Source organism: Hipposideros armiger, unplaced genomic scaffold (genome assembly GCF_001890085.2).
Source record: "Hipposideros armiger isolate ML-2016 unplaced genomic scaffold, ASM189008v1 scaffold_621, whole genome shotgun sequence".
Classification (NCBI taxonomy): domain Eukaryota; kingdom Metazoa; phylum Chordata; class Mammalia; order Chiroptera; family Hipposideridae; genus Hipposideros; species Hipposideros armiger.
In genome coordinates, this window is record NW_017731971.1 from 1,004,453 (window position 1) to 1,024,733 (window position 20,281).

Genomic DNA, 20,281 nt, shown 5'->3' on the forward strand with positions numbered 1-20,281 from the left:
TGCAGAAGAGGGTGTTTTAGGGACGGGGAAGGCAAGGGTTAACTGGGGCGTGGCATCTGAACCACGTTTTGAAGAAGTAAGCAGAGAAGTGGGAAAATGATATTCTAGGCACGAGAAAGCAAATGGAAGACAGAGGTGTGAAAGGACATGGAATGTTCAGGAAAGAGGAAGTAGTTCTGTGAGTGGAGGCTGGGAAGGGAAGCAGAGTTTGGGAGCAGCCAAGGCCTGAGTTAGGCTGGGTGTCTCATGGCACAAAGGAGAGCGGACTGTCTTGTGAGGCGTGAGGACCCAGTCGAAGCCTTTAAATAGAGGATTGATGTGATTAGATGTTTTTAAAAGTTAGATGATTATTTGGAGTGTGATATACAGACGGAGAGAGGAGATTTAACGCTAAAGAGCCACATTGTGACTTTCGTTAGGCCAGGCGGGAGCCAGTGAGGATGGGCGTGAAGGAAGTGAGAGTGGAGGACAGAAGAAGGGGCAGATTTATGAAGGAATTGAACAGCAACCAGAGAATGGATCATCTGTTTTAACCTGAAGCTCTTCATCAAGGGGATAATTATCTGTAAAAAATAGCCATTTCTGCTGCATTTTCAATGGTGTGTTTGTTTGTTTGTTGTTTCTTACAGATGGGTCCCTCTAGACCAGCGGTTCTCAACCTTCCTAATGCCGTGACCCCTTAATACAGTTCCTCATGTTGGGGTGACCCCCAACCATAAAATTATTTTCGTTGCTACTCTATAACTGTCATTTTGCTACTGTTATGAATCGTAATGTAAATACCTTTTTGTTTTCCAATGGTCTTAGGCGACCCCTGTGAAAGGGTCATTCAACCCCTAAAGGGGTCGCGACCCACAGGTTGAGAACCGCTGTTCTAGACTGATTATCCTCATCAACTTTCAATTCCTTGTTTAGAGCCCTTTCATAATTGGGGCTTTTTGAATAGTGATCGTGTCTGTAGAAAACTGCTTTTGAAAGTAAAAAAAAACAGAAAAATAAAGATAGGTCTCTTTACACTGAAATTGCACAAACATTCCTCCCTGGAAGCAGAAACGCAGCCTATGAAACCAGACTTTAAAATCTGACACTCATTTATTTTGCTTGTTACATGTTCTCTCAGGGATTCTTCAATGGCAGAATGGAACAAGTTGTTGGGAAAAACTCCGGAGAATATGCTTCTCTGTAGATTGTCTGCAGGGATCCCCTACCAGCACATTGACTTGTAGATAATTGGTCATTGACTGTTAGTGCTGGAAATTACTTTTTAGGCCACCCCTCCCTCCCGCCTTATTTTTCAAAAATATATAAAAAAGATCCAGAGAGGTTAAGTGAATTGTATAGAAGTTTTTGCAATAATACACTTTTTTTTTTCCCTAAAGTAGAAATAAGCTTGGGAAAGCGACCCAACATCTCTGTTGCCCTGGTCTGGGGGGGGCGGAATAAAAACCACAGTGGCCTTAATGAGGACGCTGAGCTCCCTGGGACATTATGTGCTAGAGCTAGTTCTGCTTGACAGAGCATGGGGGAGGGGTGGCCCTTCCATCACTGTGTGACTAAGGCTAATAAGGGTTTTGACCTTGAAATATCCACCTTGTGTTGTAGGAAGCAATGCAGAACCAGGTGAACGCCAATCCCGACAGAGCCAACCCCGTGACCATGGCTACCCCATTCATCTTCACGTCAGGGGAAGTTGTCAGCCTCGCCAGCCTTGTTTCTTCAGCCAACACCAAGACAACCTCAGGTAATACTCTGATAATGTGGCATTTGTTTTAGACCTAAAATGAACAGAATCCCAGGTTTTCCTATGAGATCAATAGATGTCCTGTCTGATACCTGCTTCTTTATTAAAACATTCCCCAAATAGAAGATGTATAATAGATTTTAAAGCTAATGCACTTATCCTTCCTGAGCGAAAGGAGTATCATACATAGAGAGGTTATACCTGAGTGCTTACAGTGCTAAAAGTAAAATATTCTACAGGTTATTCTGTCGCAGGATTATGCCTGACCCCAAAATGAAAATAATAGGTCTGCTTCAATATGGTGCTGCTAAGGAAAATAGTTAAGTATTCCTAGTCCAAAGCAGCAACAAATAAAGCAGAAGAAACATAAGTGGTTGTTGGAATGCTGTTATTAAAGAAGGACTTATGATTATTTGAAGAAAAGCCTCGATTTGTCATAGAGAATATACATAACAACAGAATAGCAGAGAAAAGCACTCGGGGTTGCTCTGTTGACACCTGTATGTTTTTAACAAAAAGGTCTATCTAAAAAGGAGAAAACTCAAGTTATTTTTAGTATCTCTTTACAAATATTTGTTGTACAACAAAAGAACTTGCGTCCTCGTTTAAATAAGTTTCCAGCTGACTCTTGGTTTCTTTTTCTGTTTCTTTTATTGAAAAATAAGCAACTGTATTCCTCGTTAAGTTTATAGAACATCAAAGGAAGATGTTGAATGAGGTGTTATTATTGAGGGGCAGTGTGGTGAAATAGAAAGAGCGTATATACAGTCTGCATAGAATGGTGCATTCAGAGCTACGTTCAGACACTGATTTATGAATTGACTAAATGCTTGACTGTGGGAAAACTACTTCTCTTAGCCTTCTTTACTTATCTATAAAATTGAGATATAATAATATCTACTTTGATAGGTTGTTGTGAGACTTTGAGATTTTGTATCCGTTTTGTAGCCCGGCTTCAATAACAGCTAGTGTTCAGGGAAAATTAACTTCTCAATAAAGGTGGACTCTGTCATGTCCACAAGGGGGCAGTAGGGACCTTCATTTTATAGGCCAGCAACATTTAAAATCTCTGTGCTTTGCTTTCAGCTGGATGATTCAAAACATTTAGCTTAAATGTATATATACATGTGTAATGACAGCATTCACAGCCTTTTGGGTTTGTTATTGTTCAGGCCACACAGATTAGAACAAGTGCTTTTATGGTCCCAAAGTACTTAGAAGCTAATAATGTTACGTGCTCATAAGAGTTGGTCTCACGACTAAAATTCTCCAGACCCTGATCTGAAATGGTAAGCGAAGTTGAAGACATTCAGGATAGAGATTCCTAGCCGTGGCTCCCATGGGCCTATCTCATGTTTGTTATGTTGCTTTTGGCAAACCTCTTCTTTCTGTCTTCTATATGTTTACGACTACAAATTGAAATTGCTAAGCCACCGCATAATAGAGCCGATCACTCCCATGTCATCTTAACCATGAAGCAGTTCTACCTAGCTCGCTCCATCAGGGGGTTGGCCTACCTGGTGCTTAATCAGTGCAGATAAAAGAAAAGATAAAAGCTGTAAGACAAATTCAGGTCGTGTCATTCAACCGGGTTAAAGGATTTCCTTTTCCAAAATTGTGGTGGGTGGGCTTCTGGTTTCTCATCATCCAGTAGCAGTTTTCAGAATAAACTGGAAGTATCCTAGGATTATCGTGTTGATGGATATTTTTGATTCCAAAATCCAGGTTACAGAGTTTGCTTTCAGTTTTCCATTTGTGACTAAATATATGAGTCATCATCAGGGCTATCATCAAACCGCAGTGATTTGGGAAGACAGGCTAATTTAAACATTAATCAGGATAAAACAAAGTTATGAAGATGAATTTCCTGTTTCTGTAGAATCATAAGAGGCACTCCAAAGTCAAATATAAATAGTTTTGTATTGGTTCATAAGAGGACAGGCTTGGAGTCTAAGGAATTGGGCTCTAACCTGGGCTCTGATATTTACTAGCTGCATGACCTTGGGCAGGGTACTTAGTTTTTCTGGATCTGGTTTTCACTAACTCACCGAGATTGTCTAGCCCACCGTAGCATGCTCCCCTACATCCTAGTCTGAGAGTTGATTTATATAAGCCACGTTTGAATAGGTAACAAGAGTCGTCACTGATAATGCCATCTCCCTTCCAAAAACAACAGTATCCATGCCCATTTTACTTTATTGGTTGTGTTTTATATTGAGAAGCAAACAATTAACATTATTGAACAATAAAGTAATTTTTTTTCCTAGAACTCACTGGGATAAGTCTAAAGAGGTAATTTGCATTGTCTCTTTTCAGTTTCAACTATGTTTGTCAGAATGCCAAACCTGATTTTTCCCAAATGTTCTTCGTTTGCTATTGAGGGGAAGGTGGGTGAGTCACTGTGTTTGAATCAAAGGGAGAACGCCCTTTGGTGGGAATCATCATATGCTAAAAAGTATATAATGCTTTTCTCATGGAGCCGTTCTACTCAGCTGTCCTCCTTTAGCTGATAGCCTACCTGAACTTTCTAACAGCCGTCTGTGTGTGTGTGTGTATGTGTGTGTGTGTGTGTGTGTGTGTGTGTGTGTGTACACTGAGGTAAAATAACAGCTTTGTTTTTCGATTGCTAGTGCCTTATTTTCACATATAGTCTGACCTCCATGAGGATATATAATAGTTTTTTCATTTGTGAGTTCTTATGTCAGCATTTGGTATGATGGACGGAGTAATGAGAAAAGCACGAACTAGGCAGGAAAATTAGGGAGTGGGCTACAGTTGGATCTTGCTCTGCATGAAGTCATTAGACAGACATAGGCTCCTTCCTGGAGGTGAAACACTGTGTTCCACTCAGACCATCTGGTTCCCAGAGTGTTTTATGAGAGAATTCAAATAAAATTGGGTAGCGTCACTATCTCCACCTTCGTCCTCACTCCCACAGTCCTCATCCAAAAGCTTTAATTAAGATAGCTTGCTGCTGTGAGGAGTACTGGTACATAGGTAATCTACCTTTTAAAGGAAAATCTTCTGAAATTTAAATTTATAAATAAGTTAGGTTACCTAGATTAAGCATATCAGAAAACGATCCTTTGCTCTCTGAGAATATTTATTATAAGGAGTGTTAAATAGGAGTTTCCTTAAGTAGTTGAGAGATAACTGACTTTTCCACAGAAGAAAGGCTGCTGAGAATCTTTAAGTGTAGATAGTGGTAAAACTTAAAAATTAAGAGTACATTTAAAAAGAAGATAAGTGTACCAGGAAGAGTTCAGTCAAGGGACAAAACTACATGGTGATTTCTATTATTTTATTAGTTCTTTTTTTTTTTTAAGTTGCAGAAAAAGAGTTTATTACAAGAAAAAATACATTTCAAAGAAACAGAAGCGGGCCCGAACAGTAGAGAATGGCTCAAGGGCCAGTATTAGAAGAGAAAGTACACTCCAAACAGTTTGGAGCGGGCCGAGCAAAGGAAGTGCAAAAGGCCCTGACTGGCCTATAATTTTATTTTATATACAGATACATAATTTCTAAACTTGTATGTCTAATTTATAAAGAATCATTAGTAAGGGTGGATTAACTACTAAGCGGTATGGAGAACCCTCAAGAATAGAGGAATGGCCAACATAGGCAGCAGCCCCTACTCCCATAGGACAAACCTTAAGCTCCTGCCAGCTGACAAGAAATGCGTAGGGAGTCCAGCTGCAGTATCACAAGGCAGGGCAAAGAAGGGTGGATCTGGAGTGGAGAGGCCATAAATCTACCACTGGCATAATACATTTCTCTGAAATGGGGCAATGCAATTCATTTTATGAAAGTTAGATTTATGCACAACTGTTGAGTAATACTTTTGGTTCACAAAGTGAGGCATGATGCCTGCTGCCAGATCTAACGCATTTCCCTCTTGGGACTTAACTGTAAGACTAGCATGCCCATGCACGAGAAAAAGGGAATGAACAAAGTTTTTTCAAAAAGCACATCATGACCTAAGTAAAGTAGATGATTATTGTTTTGTTTTAGCATTAATCCATTGTACTTACCCTTTGACATACAATATGTCAACCTTTTGGGTTTTAACTGCCCTCGCACTATCAGTCCTATTCTTCTCTCCTAGTAGCTGATGAATAGACGTAGTAGATTGAGTAAAGCCCAGGAAGGACCTATTCTGTCACCTCTGCTTAGCTGGGGGAGGCATGCTCTGTATGCTGACTGCCTGCTGCCTGGAGAGCCCTGCACAGCCCCCCCAGGGCGTGGGCTGCATGCTTGTCTGTTAGCTGTGCATGCTCAGCACTGGCCCTGGCCGGGCCCAGAGGAGGAGCACGTGGGCAGGCAGTGGCTCTACACCAAGCATTATTACTCGAATCCACTTTAAAGGGAAAACTTTTTAAATCTCAAAAGAGTTTTAACGCCATGATTACTGGTTTATATCCGTTTGAATTAGAGTGCAAGATCGATCGAGGACATTAGAGTGAAAAGCCGAGGTTTTGATTTAATGAGCCATTTTTAGTTCATCTCAATTTATTCTCTCCACTGGACCTCACTTGCCTTTTTTACCAAAATAGGTGACCCCCATGCCTCCTCAGCAGTGCACTTGTCACATTCCACCACCTCAGTGCTGGCCACCCTTGCAGCTCTTGCTGAGGCATCAGCCCCCCTCTCCAGCTTACACAGAGCCACAGGTAGGTAAGGGATATCTGCTGAGCAATTCGCCATGTCTCCTTTTGTTTTTAAATCTCCAGCAGATTGGATTTGCATGAAGTTAAGGAATTGTGGTTCATTGGAGACGGCTAGGAAAAAGTGATGTAGAGTCACTGAGCATCAGAAAGAAAAATCACTGGCTTGATATAATCAGACAGCTGCATAAGGTCAGAGATGACTTAGTTGTTCCTTTGTGTTTTTGCAGTTTCAGGTTTGTTTGCCCTGATTTCAGCTGCTTCAGATTGAAATATTTAGTCTTATATTAATTAGCAGATATTTTTGGAAATAGTCTGTTATGTTTTGACTGATGCTATCATAGAATGATTCAAAGTAGCAGCCTAGATATCGTGTATTAAAACATCAAAATACACCCTCTCACTGTCATATCCTGTGTACTTCAGGTTGGCATGCTTTATTTTCACCGGAGATGTTGTTTGGGAATTTCCAATGGAATTGATCAGATATCCGCTGTATAGTGAGTGCCCTTCTGATACGTAAAACAAAAAGGTTTTAAGCCACTTAGCCAGAGATGATAGTCTAGGGGGAAAAGGCTGAGGGCTTCATTTATGTAGGGGCACATAATTGGAGGCAGGGCTAAATAGCCATCTAGGAACCTTTCTGGAACCCTCTGGCAGTCTGTTCCATCGTAAAGGAAAGCAGGTTCTGATTTCTTTCTGCCATTGACATTTGGGGAGTGAGAACATTCCTCCAGTCATGTTTTTCCGACTGGCAGCCATCATAAATACCTCTACTCAGACGCGTACAAGTGAGCAGCATGGCAGAGGGAACAGCCCGTATATTAAACCCGTGCTTGTTGTTGTTTTGATTTGCTCTTTGATCTTGCATAAATCACTTCTTCAGGTTTCAGTTTCCACATTTCTGGCATGATGGTTGGATTCGATTATCTATCACAGTCCTTTCAGCTATAACATTTAACCGTTCTGTTTCTAAGAGGTGTGAATGCTCTATTTCTGTTGAACTACATGAATGTGTCTCATACCGATAGTCCATACCCCACTTATTGTGAAGTTGTACTTGTGACTCTTTAGACAGAGGAATTCCGTAGTGGCAGGAACTGTTTCCTCTAATAGTTGTTGGGGATATTGACTAACCAAACCAAAAATCTTGATTCAACATAATACACGTGAATCTCTTAGAAAGAAAGCTGGCTCAGAGTAAGTAGTCAGTGTTAGTTGCTATGACTATTGTTAATCTGTCAAATGGGAGAAGCCACCTACTATTTTTGTCTATCAAACTTCCTCAGTGCTTTGACTACTTGACATGTTATTTTGTTGATTCAGCATTAAATGTCTCTTATTTCCTTATAGAAATAAATCTAATTTATAGTTCTTTTGCTAAGCTCCATAGATTTATTTACACTTTCAAGATGCTTCCTGAAAAAAAAGTTTTAAGATCAAATATGTTGGGGAAACTCAGCCTTGGAGAGTCACTTGGAGAGTGACTGTTGGGGGTCTCTGAGCCTTCCTACAAAACAAATAAACAAAAAAGTTTAAACACATTTTAACCAGGATTTTGAAAATGTATTTGTACGTAGAACTCATCTTTAGTGAAAGGTATTACTATATCAAGACGTTTTAGAAAATACAGTTTTTTTGTTTGTTTTTGTTTATTTGTTTGTTTTTGTTTTTGTTTTGTTTTGTAGAGGGCAGTTTCACTGGCCCTCATATGTGGGATCCGAACCGGGGCCTGGCGTCCCAAGCCAGCTCTTAACCAACGTGCCACTCGGCCGGCCCAGAAAATACTGTTTTAAATCATTCCTTGTTTTCTTTTTTCTCTGACTTAGAATTGTTCACGAGAGCTTGCATTTGTGTGCCGTTGAATCTAACTTTTTTTTTTCCAAGTTTTCCTATCCTGATACTATCAATTTCCAGGAGGCTAAAATTGCTCTATTCCAATTTTTTAAAACGCTGAAATTTTGAATTTACTTTTGTCATCTCTAGCTAATTCAGAGGAGATCATAGAGGGAAATTCAGTTGACTCATCAATCCAGCAAGTGGTGGGGAGTGGAGGCCAGAGGGTCATCACCATAGTGACTGATGGCGTCCCTCTGGGTAACATCCAAACTGCTATACCTACTGGAGGCATTGGCCAGCCATTTATCGTAACCATGCAAGACGGACAGCAAGGTGAGTCGTCCCATTGGACAACTGTTTATTAAAAGATAGTTTAGACACTCGGCTCTCCTCTAATAATGAGGCAGTAAGGGAATGGGAGAATGCCAGGAGCCAGATGGGGCAAAGGAGCTCAGAAAAAGAAACAAATCAGGTTGGAAAAGGCTAATTTTCATAACATATATAAAATTTGGGACTAAAAACCAATAATCCGGAAGAAAGAGCAAATAATGTGAACCAATAGTTCACAGAAAAGAAAACCCTGATGGTTCTTAAAAATATGAAAATATGTTCGGCCTGCTTCATTCATTGCAAGAGATGCAAATAAATACTGCACGGAGGTACCATTGTAACACCGGTTGTCAAGGTGTGGAGAAGCAGGTGCTCTTATAAATCGCCGTTGAGAGTGTGAATTGATGCACCCTCTAAGGAGTACATTGGCAATATCTATCACCATTAAAGATGCACAGACCTTTTGGCTAAAAAGTTCTTTTTCTGTGAATTCATATTCACACACACAGGAATGACATGTGTACTAAGTTATTCATTCCAGCATTATTTATAATCATCAAAGATTAAAGGAACCCAAGTAGATGTCAGTAGGCAACTGGATAAATAAAGTATGGTGCACCCATACAATGAAATACTCTGCCGCTATTAAAAGCAATGAGGAAGTTCCTTATGTACCAGTATGGTCTAATCTCCCAAATTGTCACGTGCTGCGTGGCAAGGGCAGTGGGAAACGAGAGGGGCGACGCAGAGTTAAAGAGCACAAGAGACAGAGATAAGGCTAAAGTGGGGCCAGGGGGCATCAGCCTCATGGACTGAGCTCCTAAATCGGGCTCACGCATGGCTTTTATTGAGAAAATTTCAAGGAAGTGAAACTGGATTACTCAAAGATCCGTATGTCGTGCCTTAAGGCTGTTTTCCATTAACCAGCTCCCATTGTGTTCCAACATGTGCTGTGCCTGCATACATCCATACATCTTCGCACAACCCCCAGGACGGCGTTACTGTACCACGTTCATCCAAATAAGGGAGATGACCGATATCATTCCATCGGGTCTCAGCATTCTGAGACACCCCCTAGAGGAAGCTTTACCAATAGCATTCCATCGGGTCTCAGGGTCTCAGCATTCCGAGACACTTCCTCAGGACCTCATTAGGTCAGGGGTTAGTGGGGGGCGGGGAGGGGGAGTCATGGACGTAGCCGTAAGGCAACACAAAATATATTGTTGAGTGACAAGAGCAAGGTGCAGGCTACTTTTTAAAGGGGGAAATACGTGTACATTTGCTTATGTTTTCCTAGACTTAGACATCTCTGGAAGAATGTTCAAGAATAACATTGTTAGCATTGGTTGCTTGCTAGGAGGGCACCCGGGTAGCTGGGGATGGATGGGAGGCTTTTCACTTGTATGGCTTTTAATTTTTGAATGATGCGGATGTATTACTTATTCAAAAAATACATAAGTAAGTTTTTTTGAAAAGAAGAAACTATTCATTACAATTTCATTCCTTAAAAATGCTGGAGGTTGAAGAGAGGAGGGTTGGTATAATTGTCTTTGTGTTACCAAAATTTTGACTTGGTCTAAATAATTATGGGGAGTTTATAATTTTCAAATTATTTGAATTGATGGATCTTGGCAGTATGGGAAGAAAGAGTAGGAATTAAACCTTTATAATCCAAGCTTTGGTATCATAAATCCTTATTGGGTTTATTTGGAAATATGCCATTGATGTTTTGTGAACATGATTATCATTTAAAGTTTTGGGGGGCTCATTGGGTAGGTGAGAGACTCTGCTTATAACAGAGTTAAGTAAACGAGAACAGAGTTGTCTTGATGGAAAAAAATAAAATTTGAGTTTTTACTTGGATGAACTACACTACTTTTTAAAAATGTGTTTAACCAGGCCCAAAGAAGGAAAGCCGAGATTTTGTGAATTATCTGCAGGAAATTTATAATCCCAGACTAAACTTCCATTTTCACTTAGCATATATCTAAGCTCCTTTTTCCACTGCCATCAATTGATGACTCAAGGAATACAAGCCAATTTTTTAATCAACCATACCAAATAATTAGGTACATCTTCTGTTTTAAACAAAAATCATAATACATCTTAAAACCTAAATATAATTTTTAACATTTTATTTTGAGATAATTATAGATTCATATACAGTTGGAAGAAACAATACAGAGAAATATCATGTACTCATCACCTACATAGCTTCCCCCAGTGGTAACATTTTGCATAGCTAGAGTACAGTATCACAGGCAGGAAATGAACATTGATACAACCCACCAACCTTACTGAGATTTTTCCAGTTTACATGCATTCATTTGTATGTTTGTGTATGTGCTCAGTTCTATGCAATTTAACACGTGTCGATTTGTGTGACCACCACCACAGCTGAGATACAGAACAACTCCATCACAAGGACCCCTCGTGCTACTCATAGCCACAGCCACCTCCCTTCCCACCCCATTCCTAACCCCTGGCAACCACTGACTCACTCATCTGTGCCCTATCTCTATACTTTTGTCATTTTAATAATGTTATGTAAGTGGAATCAGATTGGCTTTCTTCTCTCAGCATAATTCCCTTAAGATCCATCCAAGTTGTTGTTTGCCTCAATAGTTGATTCCTTTTTACTGCTGAGTAGTATTCCATGGTGTGGATGGACCAGTTTGCTTAACCCTTCATCCACTGAAGGACATTTAAGTTGTTTCCAGTTTTGGGCTATCAATGAATGAGGCCGTTGTGACCAGTCATGTACAGGTTTTGTGGGACATCAATTTTCAGTTCTCTGGAATAAATGCCCAAAAGAATTGCTGGGTTGTGTGGTGGGTGCATGTTTAGTTTTGTAAGAAACTTCCAAACTGTTTTCTAGAGTGACTGTACCATTTTCCATTCCCACCAGCAATTGATAAATAAACCAGTTTCTCCACAGCCTCACCAGTATTTGGTGTTATCACTATTTTTTAAATTACTAGCCATTCCACTAGGTGTGTTGTACACCGTGTGTGTTGTATGCTTATGTGTGGTGATCCGTTTTTCATCTATGAGAAGAGATAATTAAATTAGATATAGTTAATGGTAAACTGCTTTCATGAGGGGTTTCTCAAAAATCTTATATACAAACATCAGGCTTTCTTCAGATAAATTATTCCCCCAGAATTGTAAGCTAATTGGTCATAGATTCTGACCCAGAATCGGACATCTTTATGGAAGCCTCACACCCGGGTCTTAGCTGCATGGCTTCCGACCCTGAACCTTTCCCCTTCCCTCCAGGGCCTTCTTAGTGCCTCTCCAGTCCTTTCTGTTTCTCTCTGCAGGGCCATGCTTTTCCTATTAATTCTAAAACCCAAAGGGATGTGAAACATATCAGAAGATATTGCAGTTTAGTTTCTCATTTGAAACAAGCAACACCTCTCTGTTTTACAACGTATTCATCCCCTCCCATTGCTGTCCTTTGGCTTGTAGTTCTAACTGTACCTGCTGGTCAGGTTGCAGAGGAGACTGTCATTGAAGAAGAAGAGGAAGCAGCAGAGAAGGTGCCATTGACTAAGAAACCCAGGATAGAAGAGATGACAGACAGTGTGGAGGAAAGCAAGGTAATGTTCTTAGCGGTGAGGAGAGAAGAGAAGGGAAAGCGCCAAAAGCCGTAACTGCTAAAGCCTGAACCCTTCTTTATCTTTCTGTCTGCTCTGGATAATCTGTGATCAGGAAGTCTTCGCTGGTGGTCACACGGTGTACTTTTGCAGGATGGCACTGAGAGAGAGCTCCTCCAGCAGCAGCTCCAGGAGGCCAATCGAAGAGCCCAGGAGTACCGGCACCAGCTGCTGAAGAAAGAGCGGGAGGCCGAGCAGTACCGCCTCAAGCTGGAGGCCATGGCCCGGCAGCAGCCCAATGGCGTTGACTTCGCCATGGTTGAAGAGGTGGCCGAGGTGGACGCTGTGGTTGTCACCAAGGGGGACCTGGAAGAGAGAGAGAGGGGAGCGACTGGGGCAGGGGGAACCAGTGGGCCGCATACTGGAGTTTCCATGGAAACTGTTCAGTCGTAACACACAAGGGCCACAGTTTGTACTGTGTCCACCAATTTCCTCTTTTTTTTTAGAAGAAAATCCAGAGGACCAACACTGTGTAAAAATTAAGAATGTCCTTAAGGAGAAAACCATAGCAGGGTACAGTGCTTGGGCTCAGGAAGGCTCTCTGTGCAACAGGATCAATCAAAGCCGGATTTAGGGAGCGCTTCTGCCGAGAGGCCCAAAGAGGAAGGACCAGGGTTCTCAGTTGATGTCATTGCTTTACGCGTAGATGTCAAAAGAATGCTGCATGTTGTGTAGGTTGATGGTTTTTTAAATAACTGACTTTCTATCAAAAGATTTTATTTTCTATCAAAAAATTTTTTGAGATAACATTCCTAATACGGACATACCCAGAGCCTTTCATAGTTGTACCTCCAAGTGACCTGAAGATTTGCCTTAGATGTGTGATGTGTGTCTGTTAGAGAAGAAAGTAATTGGGAGGGGGGTTAGGAGCAAATGGGCGGCGGGGAGAAAAAGGAACATATTCCACTTCTAAGGGAGCAGGCGCTCCCCCAGTCCTGAGTTAATCTCACTGGGAAGAAATGTGTGGTTGCCTGACCGCATTTGCGGCCGTTGTGTCCGTAGCTCAGATGGCAGTTGCAGAAACCGAAGTATAATTTTTAAAAACTGGAAGGGAAAGGAAACTTGTTTATGTGGGAGAAGTGTATATAAACCCCAGTCCTCCGGCTGTTTCACAATGCTGGGAAGCGGCCAGAAAGGCCGGTCGCGTTGTGAAACAAGCTGGTGTCAAGATACATGCTTTGCTCCAGCTGGATTTTATCAAGGCGCTATCAGGATGGGAGTCTGTTGGTAGAACAACTGGCTTCCAAACATTTATTTTATGTAGTATCAAGCTTTAATATCAACTCTTTAATTTTATAAAACCTGTTGAGATTTCTAAGTGTGCCTTTCTGGGGATCTTACATGGAATCCTCTTACATGCAATAAAAGAAGGGGGGCGAGAGGGACGCGTGCCGAGGGTGTTGTATAGCCTCGGTGCCATTTGATTCGGGGATGGGAGATTGCTCTGTTTCTTTAAGGGGGCCTTGTGTACAGACGGCGTCTGTGCCTTCCTACCAGGTGCTCGGTAAAGGCAGCCATAAAGTACGGGACCAAAGATTCTGGCCAGATACTTCGCCTGCCTTCCTCCCTTCTCCCCACTATGCCTGCTCCCTTTGCCTAGACACTTTGGGAAAGTGTTTCATTGCTGCAGTTTTCTTTGTGTGCCAGCTTGCCGTTTTTTCTCAAAAGAAAGGGAAATAGGGATGGAGAGAGGGGTCGTGGGGAGGTTATGGCCTGTGCATTGGGCCCTCCTTCCTTCTTGCCGTGCTTCCTCGCTTTGTTGTAAATGAGAAGAAACCAGAGTAGCTGTGCCAGGAAACATTTGAATGACTGTTTAGAATACGTTTTTCTTAATTAGCGATCATGGGGAAAACATACATTTTTAATTCAGAATAAAACTTGACAGTTAACATTGTTCTATTTACCTTGCTTCTGAAGTAATTTGCCGCAGTTTTCCAGACGTGAAAAATCATTTGGGACTCAGAATAGATTGAGACACTAACTCTCCAAGCCAAATTTAACAAACAGAATTGGCTGTTCGAGGCTTGGAGGCAAAAATATCAGCTTGGAAATGAACCTTGACCGCGGGCCTCCATAGCCTAGGTTTTCTCCATGAACTTGCACCGAGCGCCTCCCAGCCGACCAGAGATTGCTCTGGGCTGTTGGGATGACGGAGCAATGCAGTAGGGGAGCTTCGGTGAGGGTGAGCATGACCTAGGAGAGCATCTGCTGTCAAATCGGCCTGTTTCTGTTTGTGTTGCTTTTTGTTCGGAGTCCTTTTGTGTACTAGGTGCTAACAAGAAGCTGCTATTGTGTGCCACTTCAGAGCCTCAGCTTAACCATAGACGGACCAAGTGTCATTTTAGGTGTGCTTTGTTTATGTTCTCGGTATATGTGTTGACTTTAATTCCTTTTTTTTTCTTTTCCTGTTAAGGGGGTGGAGGTCAACACTGCAGAAGGAGATATCCAGGCCCAACCACCTCACTGTCTAGGGGAGCTTCTGATTGAGAGCGGGTGTTTCCATCTAACTCTCCCTTTGGAACATCGAGTCGTACTGTTTGGGGGAGCTGTTTGTCAGTTCTTACTCTCTTTCTGTAGGAGGCTGTCATTCCCACCTAGAAAAACCTCTAATCCAGCCCAAGTCATTTTTTTTTAAAGATTTTTTTTATTGGGGAATTGGGGGGACAGGAACAGTGCTGGGGAATTGGGGGAAGGGGAACAGACAGTTGCTGTCATTTTGTTCTTCAGTCTAGTTGTGGAGGACGTTGCTTCACTGGCCCAAGTTGGCACCATCATTGCACTCTTCCCCGGGCGAGGCAGATCAGTCGCCGGCTTCTGGACAGCCGCTTACTGCAGCTGCTGGCTACATACGGTAGCCCATGGCAACCCACTGCCACAGGGGCTGCAGCCTATGCCATCTCTGGCGACTCATGGAAGTCCAGCTCCAGGTTGAGCTGTTGTTCAGCATCTTAGCTGTGGAGGGCAGTGTCACTGGCGCTCATATGTGGGATCCGAACTGGGGCCCTCTGGCATCCCGAGCCAGTTCTTAACCATCACGCCACTCGGCCGGCCCCCAAGTCATTTTTGATGATGAGTCTCTGAGATTGGGAATTAAAAGGAGAGGTCAGGGTAGGGAGAGAGAGAAGGGAACTGTCTAGAAAGGGGTGGGTAGCAAAAAGGTACTTGTTTTTATTGACTTGAAACAGACCTTGTAGCATCTCAGAGGAGGGACACAGGGTTCGGTCCCCAGCTGTGTTGCCGTGGAGAGATTAGTAAATCAGGATCCCTTGAAGTAGTTAGAAGTGAAATATGGAATGCGTTAATGGCAATACCATTTTACGATTTTGCATTTCTTTCTGGGTCAACCATGGACGTTGGGAAAATGTTGCTCGATCTTCTGGGCTGGGGGATTCTAACTGGGTAATCAGCAAGATTAGATTACAGAGAGCCAAAGAACAGACAAGTGGTCCAGGAGAAACCTGGGGCCCAGGCTGACCGCCGCCTTTAAAATAAAGCTGCTTTAATAATGTCAGTATTATATATATATAGGACTTTTAGGCTCTGCCTTTACATTTTGGTCTTAAGCCTTCCCCCCCAAAAGAGAAAGGAATAAATCTTAATATTTCTGGGCTGGTTCCTGGCTTCAGGGAAATTACGTGTAAGTGTAAGTGTACAGTCTCTTCCTATCACTACCTCTGTGAGATTTCATCATTGTCATGCCAGAGTTGGGGTCTCTTAAGTGAAATATGGGAGAACTTGGTTTTAGGTTGTCTGTGCTTTGAACTCAGTGCCTTAAAAGATGTTGTTTTTCTCTGTCAGATCTGTGTGCAGTTTCTTTTTTTTTTTCTAGCTGAGCCATCCTGCCACTTGTTGGCAGCTCAGCTCGGGCCCATGTGGGAATCGAACCGGTGACCCTGTTGCTCAGAGCTTGCACTCTTGGGTGAGCTCTTAACCAACTGAGCCACTTGGCCAGCCCTTGTGTGCAGTTAGTTTCTTTTGGCTTTGCCTTTCCCCCTTCTTCAGCCTTAGCCTTGCCTTATTACAATTGGTGTGTCTGCTTAGTAATGTCAGAAATATATGGCATACAAAATTTCTTTCTTTGTACTGATGTAAAAGAAATGAGTTCACCAGAGGACTGTCCAGTTGAAATTACATATCGTGTGACCAGGGAAATTTTAATCACCCTTTGCTGGGCGTATATTTGTAAATACATACGGGTTTTCTTACTTTTCTCTTTGTTTATTTGAGGTTCAACTCCAAAGTATCTGGTATCACCTGGAAATATTTTTATTTCATTAAACGCACGAGAGAGGGTGTCTCTGGATTCACTAAAAGGCTGAGGAAGAAGAAGCGTTGCTGTGGCCCTTCTCTGAGAGGTGTGCTCTGACAGGCAGTAATGAGAGAGCGGAGGAATGAGGCCCCAGGGAGACCCGGTCCCTGGATTTGCAGAGGTTTGTGGAGCATATGGCGTGATGACACCATGGAAGCTGAAAGGCTCAGGCAGTGTCGGGTAGAGATGGGGCGGCCCTTCCACAGACCTAGCCTCCTTTCCACGCCCCTGTGGCAGCTGTTTTGACTGCAGCTTGTACAGTCTCTTAGCGCTAGAGGATTTGAGGCAAGGAGTGAACTTCCCAAAAGTTTAATATTGAGTGGGAATCAGGTTTTGTTTCAGTTTATTGGAGAATGGCCTCCTGTTCTCTACTCTTTGTGCAGACATCTCTGTATGGCCAAAAAGGAGCTTAAGAAGGGAATACAGAGGTAGCCGGTTAGCTCAGATGGTTAGAGCACAGGCTGATAACACCAATGTTGCCGGTTCGATTCCCATATGGGCCAGTGAGCTGCGCCCTCCACAACTAGATTGAAACAACTACTTGACTTGGAGCTGATGGGTCCTGGAGAAACACACTGTTCCCCAATAAAATAAAATAAAAAATTAAAAAAAAAAAAAAACATGACAAGACCACCTACATGCGGCTCCAGGCTCCTATCTAGCGCCATTTTCTGTGATGAATGTTTTTGCCTTCTGAGTTAGTACTCTATTTCCTACGCCAATATATTGAGCAAGAACGATATGAATTCGAATTAAGTAGCTTTGAGTCTCTGGTACTGCCCACCCCCCCTCCCCCCAGCCTCTCTAGGATTAGGGGCTGGGATGACATTCCTAGACTCTACAGTAGCAATTTGGCTTGTTAATGGCAGGAAATTGTGATTCCCTATCTCTCTCGTCCCCTTTCCCCTCAGAAATACTTCTGCTTCTGTGACCCCATTGTCTTATCTCATTGAGTCTTTACCAGGAACCACAACTTAATTAGTAGGTCATTTCTAATCTGCAGGCCTTGTCCTTCCTCGGTCCTCTCCCCTCTATCCCTACTACATCTTTCGTTTGTTCTGAACTGGTTTGTTTCTGAGAACTAATGTAGGTCACACCCTGTATCCTGTGTTTCCTAGCTGGTTTCAGACGTCTTTCTCCATCCACAGTAATGATAGCATCTCTCTTCGCTGGCTTGGCCTGCATACTGTCCTTCTGCCAAGACCATTTGTGTTGGGGTGGGGGGTGGGGGAGGGGGAGGATGGGGAGTGAAAGAGTGTGGGTGGGGTGCCTGGATGCTTCTCCGAACGTCCTGTTTTTCAGGTTGTCCGACAGCTTTATGTACAGTATGTTTTAGGAAAACTTAAATACACTTCTCTTTTTTATTTAGGATTTTAATAAAATAGAGTTTGATTCTGATGAGCAAGTTTGTGTGTGTGTGTGTGTGTGTGTGTGTGTGTGCGTGTGCGCATTTGTGTATATACATCTATACAGATCTATATTATATATGCAATTTTTGTACTATCATTTAAAATAAAGATGTTTCTTAATAAAATATCAAAGTCTTAACCATTTTAGGGTATCGTTGACATTTTTTCATCTCCTGGACAGGAATTGTATCTACTCCCTGATCACAGATAAACCTCATGTCTGCTTAACAATGGAGATACATTCTGAGAAATGCACGGTTAGGCCATCTGGTCATCGTGCGAACATCACAGCCTGCACGCACACCCACCTAGATGGTGTCGCCTTCTGCACACCTAGGCTGTGTGGGACAGCCTCCTGCTCCTGGGCTACGAGCCTGCACAGCATGTCACCGTCCTGAATACTGCAGGCAATGGTATTGGTGTATCTAGGCATCTCTAAGCATAGGAAAGGTACCGTGAAAATGCGGTATAAAAACTGGTGCAGCGGTATAGGTGTACCTTCCTGGCACTCGTTACAGTGAATGGAGCTGGCAGGACTGGCCGTTCCTCTGGGGGAGTCACTGAGTGAGCGAGGGGAGTGACTGTGACGGCCTAGGACACAGTGTAACTACTGTAGGCAATAAACTCTACACTGAGGCTCCACTGAGTTTATGAAGCAACAGGAGATGAAATCAGGCTCAAGAGAAAACAATGCAATCAAGAGACGCAGTGAACACGAGGCGGCTGCCAGCGTGCATGGCATACTGTCTACAGCAAACTCTTTGAAGTGGCAAGCGTGCACTCTAAAATAACGATGAAATGAGTATAGTAGAGTAAATACGTAAACCAGTACCATAGTCGTTTATTATCATTTTCGAGTACTGTGGACTGTACATATTGTATGTGCTGTACCTTTATACAACTGGCAGTGCAGTAGGTCCATTTACACCAGCGACACCACAGCATGTGAGGAATGTGTTGCACCATGACATTACCACGAACTACAATGACGTCACTAGGCGATAGGAATTTGTGAACTCCATTACAACCTTAGGTGCTGCAAGACTAGCAAGCTTTCCCTGTCCAACTGAGCTAACGAGCGAGGGCAGAATGGCCGAGGCCATGGTGGGGGGGTTCGTCCTTCTCTCCCCTGCTGGGGTCTCTTCTAACCCATTCATGTGGCCTTTTCCTTATCTAGCTGCTTCTCAGTTGGTAGTCTCAACAGGCAGAGCAAGTTGAGGTAAGAAATGAAGTGAGAATGGAGTTTTGGAATGGAGAGCTTCTTAAATTTATGTCTTCCTTTCCTCAGCCCACACTCCCTCCCTCCCTTGAAAGCAAACAACCGAGAGAATAGCAGCGGAAGAAAATGATTCTGTGCCTTGTATGGGAGTAAAGGCAACACCAAGATACAGGGAGAAAATAATCAGGCCCAGGGAGGCTTGGAAACGGTGGATTTGCTCTGCTGGCCCCTCGGCTATTCTTAATAAGGCTTGTTGCTATCTCTGCCATTCAGCACACGCTTTTTAAGTACAAGTAGCAACCTGTCTGTGGCACCAACCCCACTAGTAGCCAGGGTTGAACACACCCATCTGGCTGGCAAGATGGGCTCCCCACCTAGTGTGTGTATAGTGTTCCCAAAAGCTGCTCCATTGGCAATAAGGATGGATGCCTTCTTAAATAAAGGAGGGTAATACCAAAGTCAAGGATGTATAAACATCTGCGTTCAACAATTAGAATCTCCATTGCAAGCTCTCACAGTTAATATTTAGGAAATTGAACACCTATCATGTACTAGGCTGCATTAGGAAATTGCTTTTTGGTAAATCAAGTACTGTGTACATATTAATTATAAGGTGCGTCTGGTCTGGCAAGTCCCTCTTCAATGTATATACAGTCTCTGCTGAGAGAGAAAGAGGACAGACATCAGCCTTGAGAAGCAAAGAACTAAGAGTCTCGTAAAACCCTAGAGAGAGAACCCACCAGGAATATGGGAGAGTTAAAAGTGAGGGAGTGGCGCGTTGGTTAAGAGTTGACTTGGGACGCCAGCTGTGAGCAGCAGGGCCCCGGTTCAGATCCCACATGAAGGCCAGTGACGCTGCCCTCTCTACAGCTAAGATGGTGAACAACAGCCCGACCTGGAGCTGGGCTGCCGTGAGTCGCCGGCGAAGGAGTAGGCTGCAGCGGAGCTGGCCGGCAGCTGGTGTGAGCTTTCGTGAGCTGCTGTCCAGTGGCCGGTGAGCAACTGCCTCACCCGGGAAGAGCACAATGATAATACCAACATGGGCCAGTGAAGCGATGTCCTCCACAACTAGACTGAAGAACAAAAGGACAGCAACCTATCTGTTCCCCTT

At 43.0% G+C, this 20,281-nt stretch overlaps 1 protein-coding gene across 7 annotated transcripts in view; it reads left to right on the top strand.

The window, feature by feature from the left end:
* The window catches only part of GABPB2 (GA binding protein transcription factor subunit beta 2), a 23,438-nt gene extending 8,532 nt beyond the window's left edge, over positions 1-14,906 (top strand). For 4 of the 7 annotated variants that reach the window (XM_019625269.1, XM_019625274.1, XM_019625275.1 and 1 more), the window contains 5 exons: positions 1,603-1,741; positions 6,295-6,411; positions 8,392-8,577; positions 12,046-12,176; positions 12,327-14,906. In XM_019625269.1, the coding sequence (XP_019480814.1) occupies positions 1,603-1,741; positions 6,295-6,411; positions 8,392-8,577; positions 12,046-12,176; positions 12,327-12,626 (873 nt within the window). In that variant the 3' untranslated portion in view covers positions 12,627-14,906. The remainder of the gene's footprint in view (positions 1-1,602; positions 1,742-6,294; positions 6,412-8,391; positions 8,578-12,045; positions 12,177-12,326) is intronic. The other 3 variants (XM_019625272.1, XM_019625273.1, XM_019625276.1) reach the window with 1 other exon arrangement.
* The last annotated feature ends 5,375 nt before the right edge of the window (positions 14,907-20,281 follow it).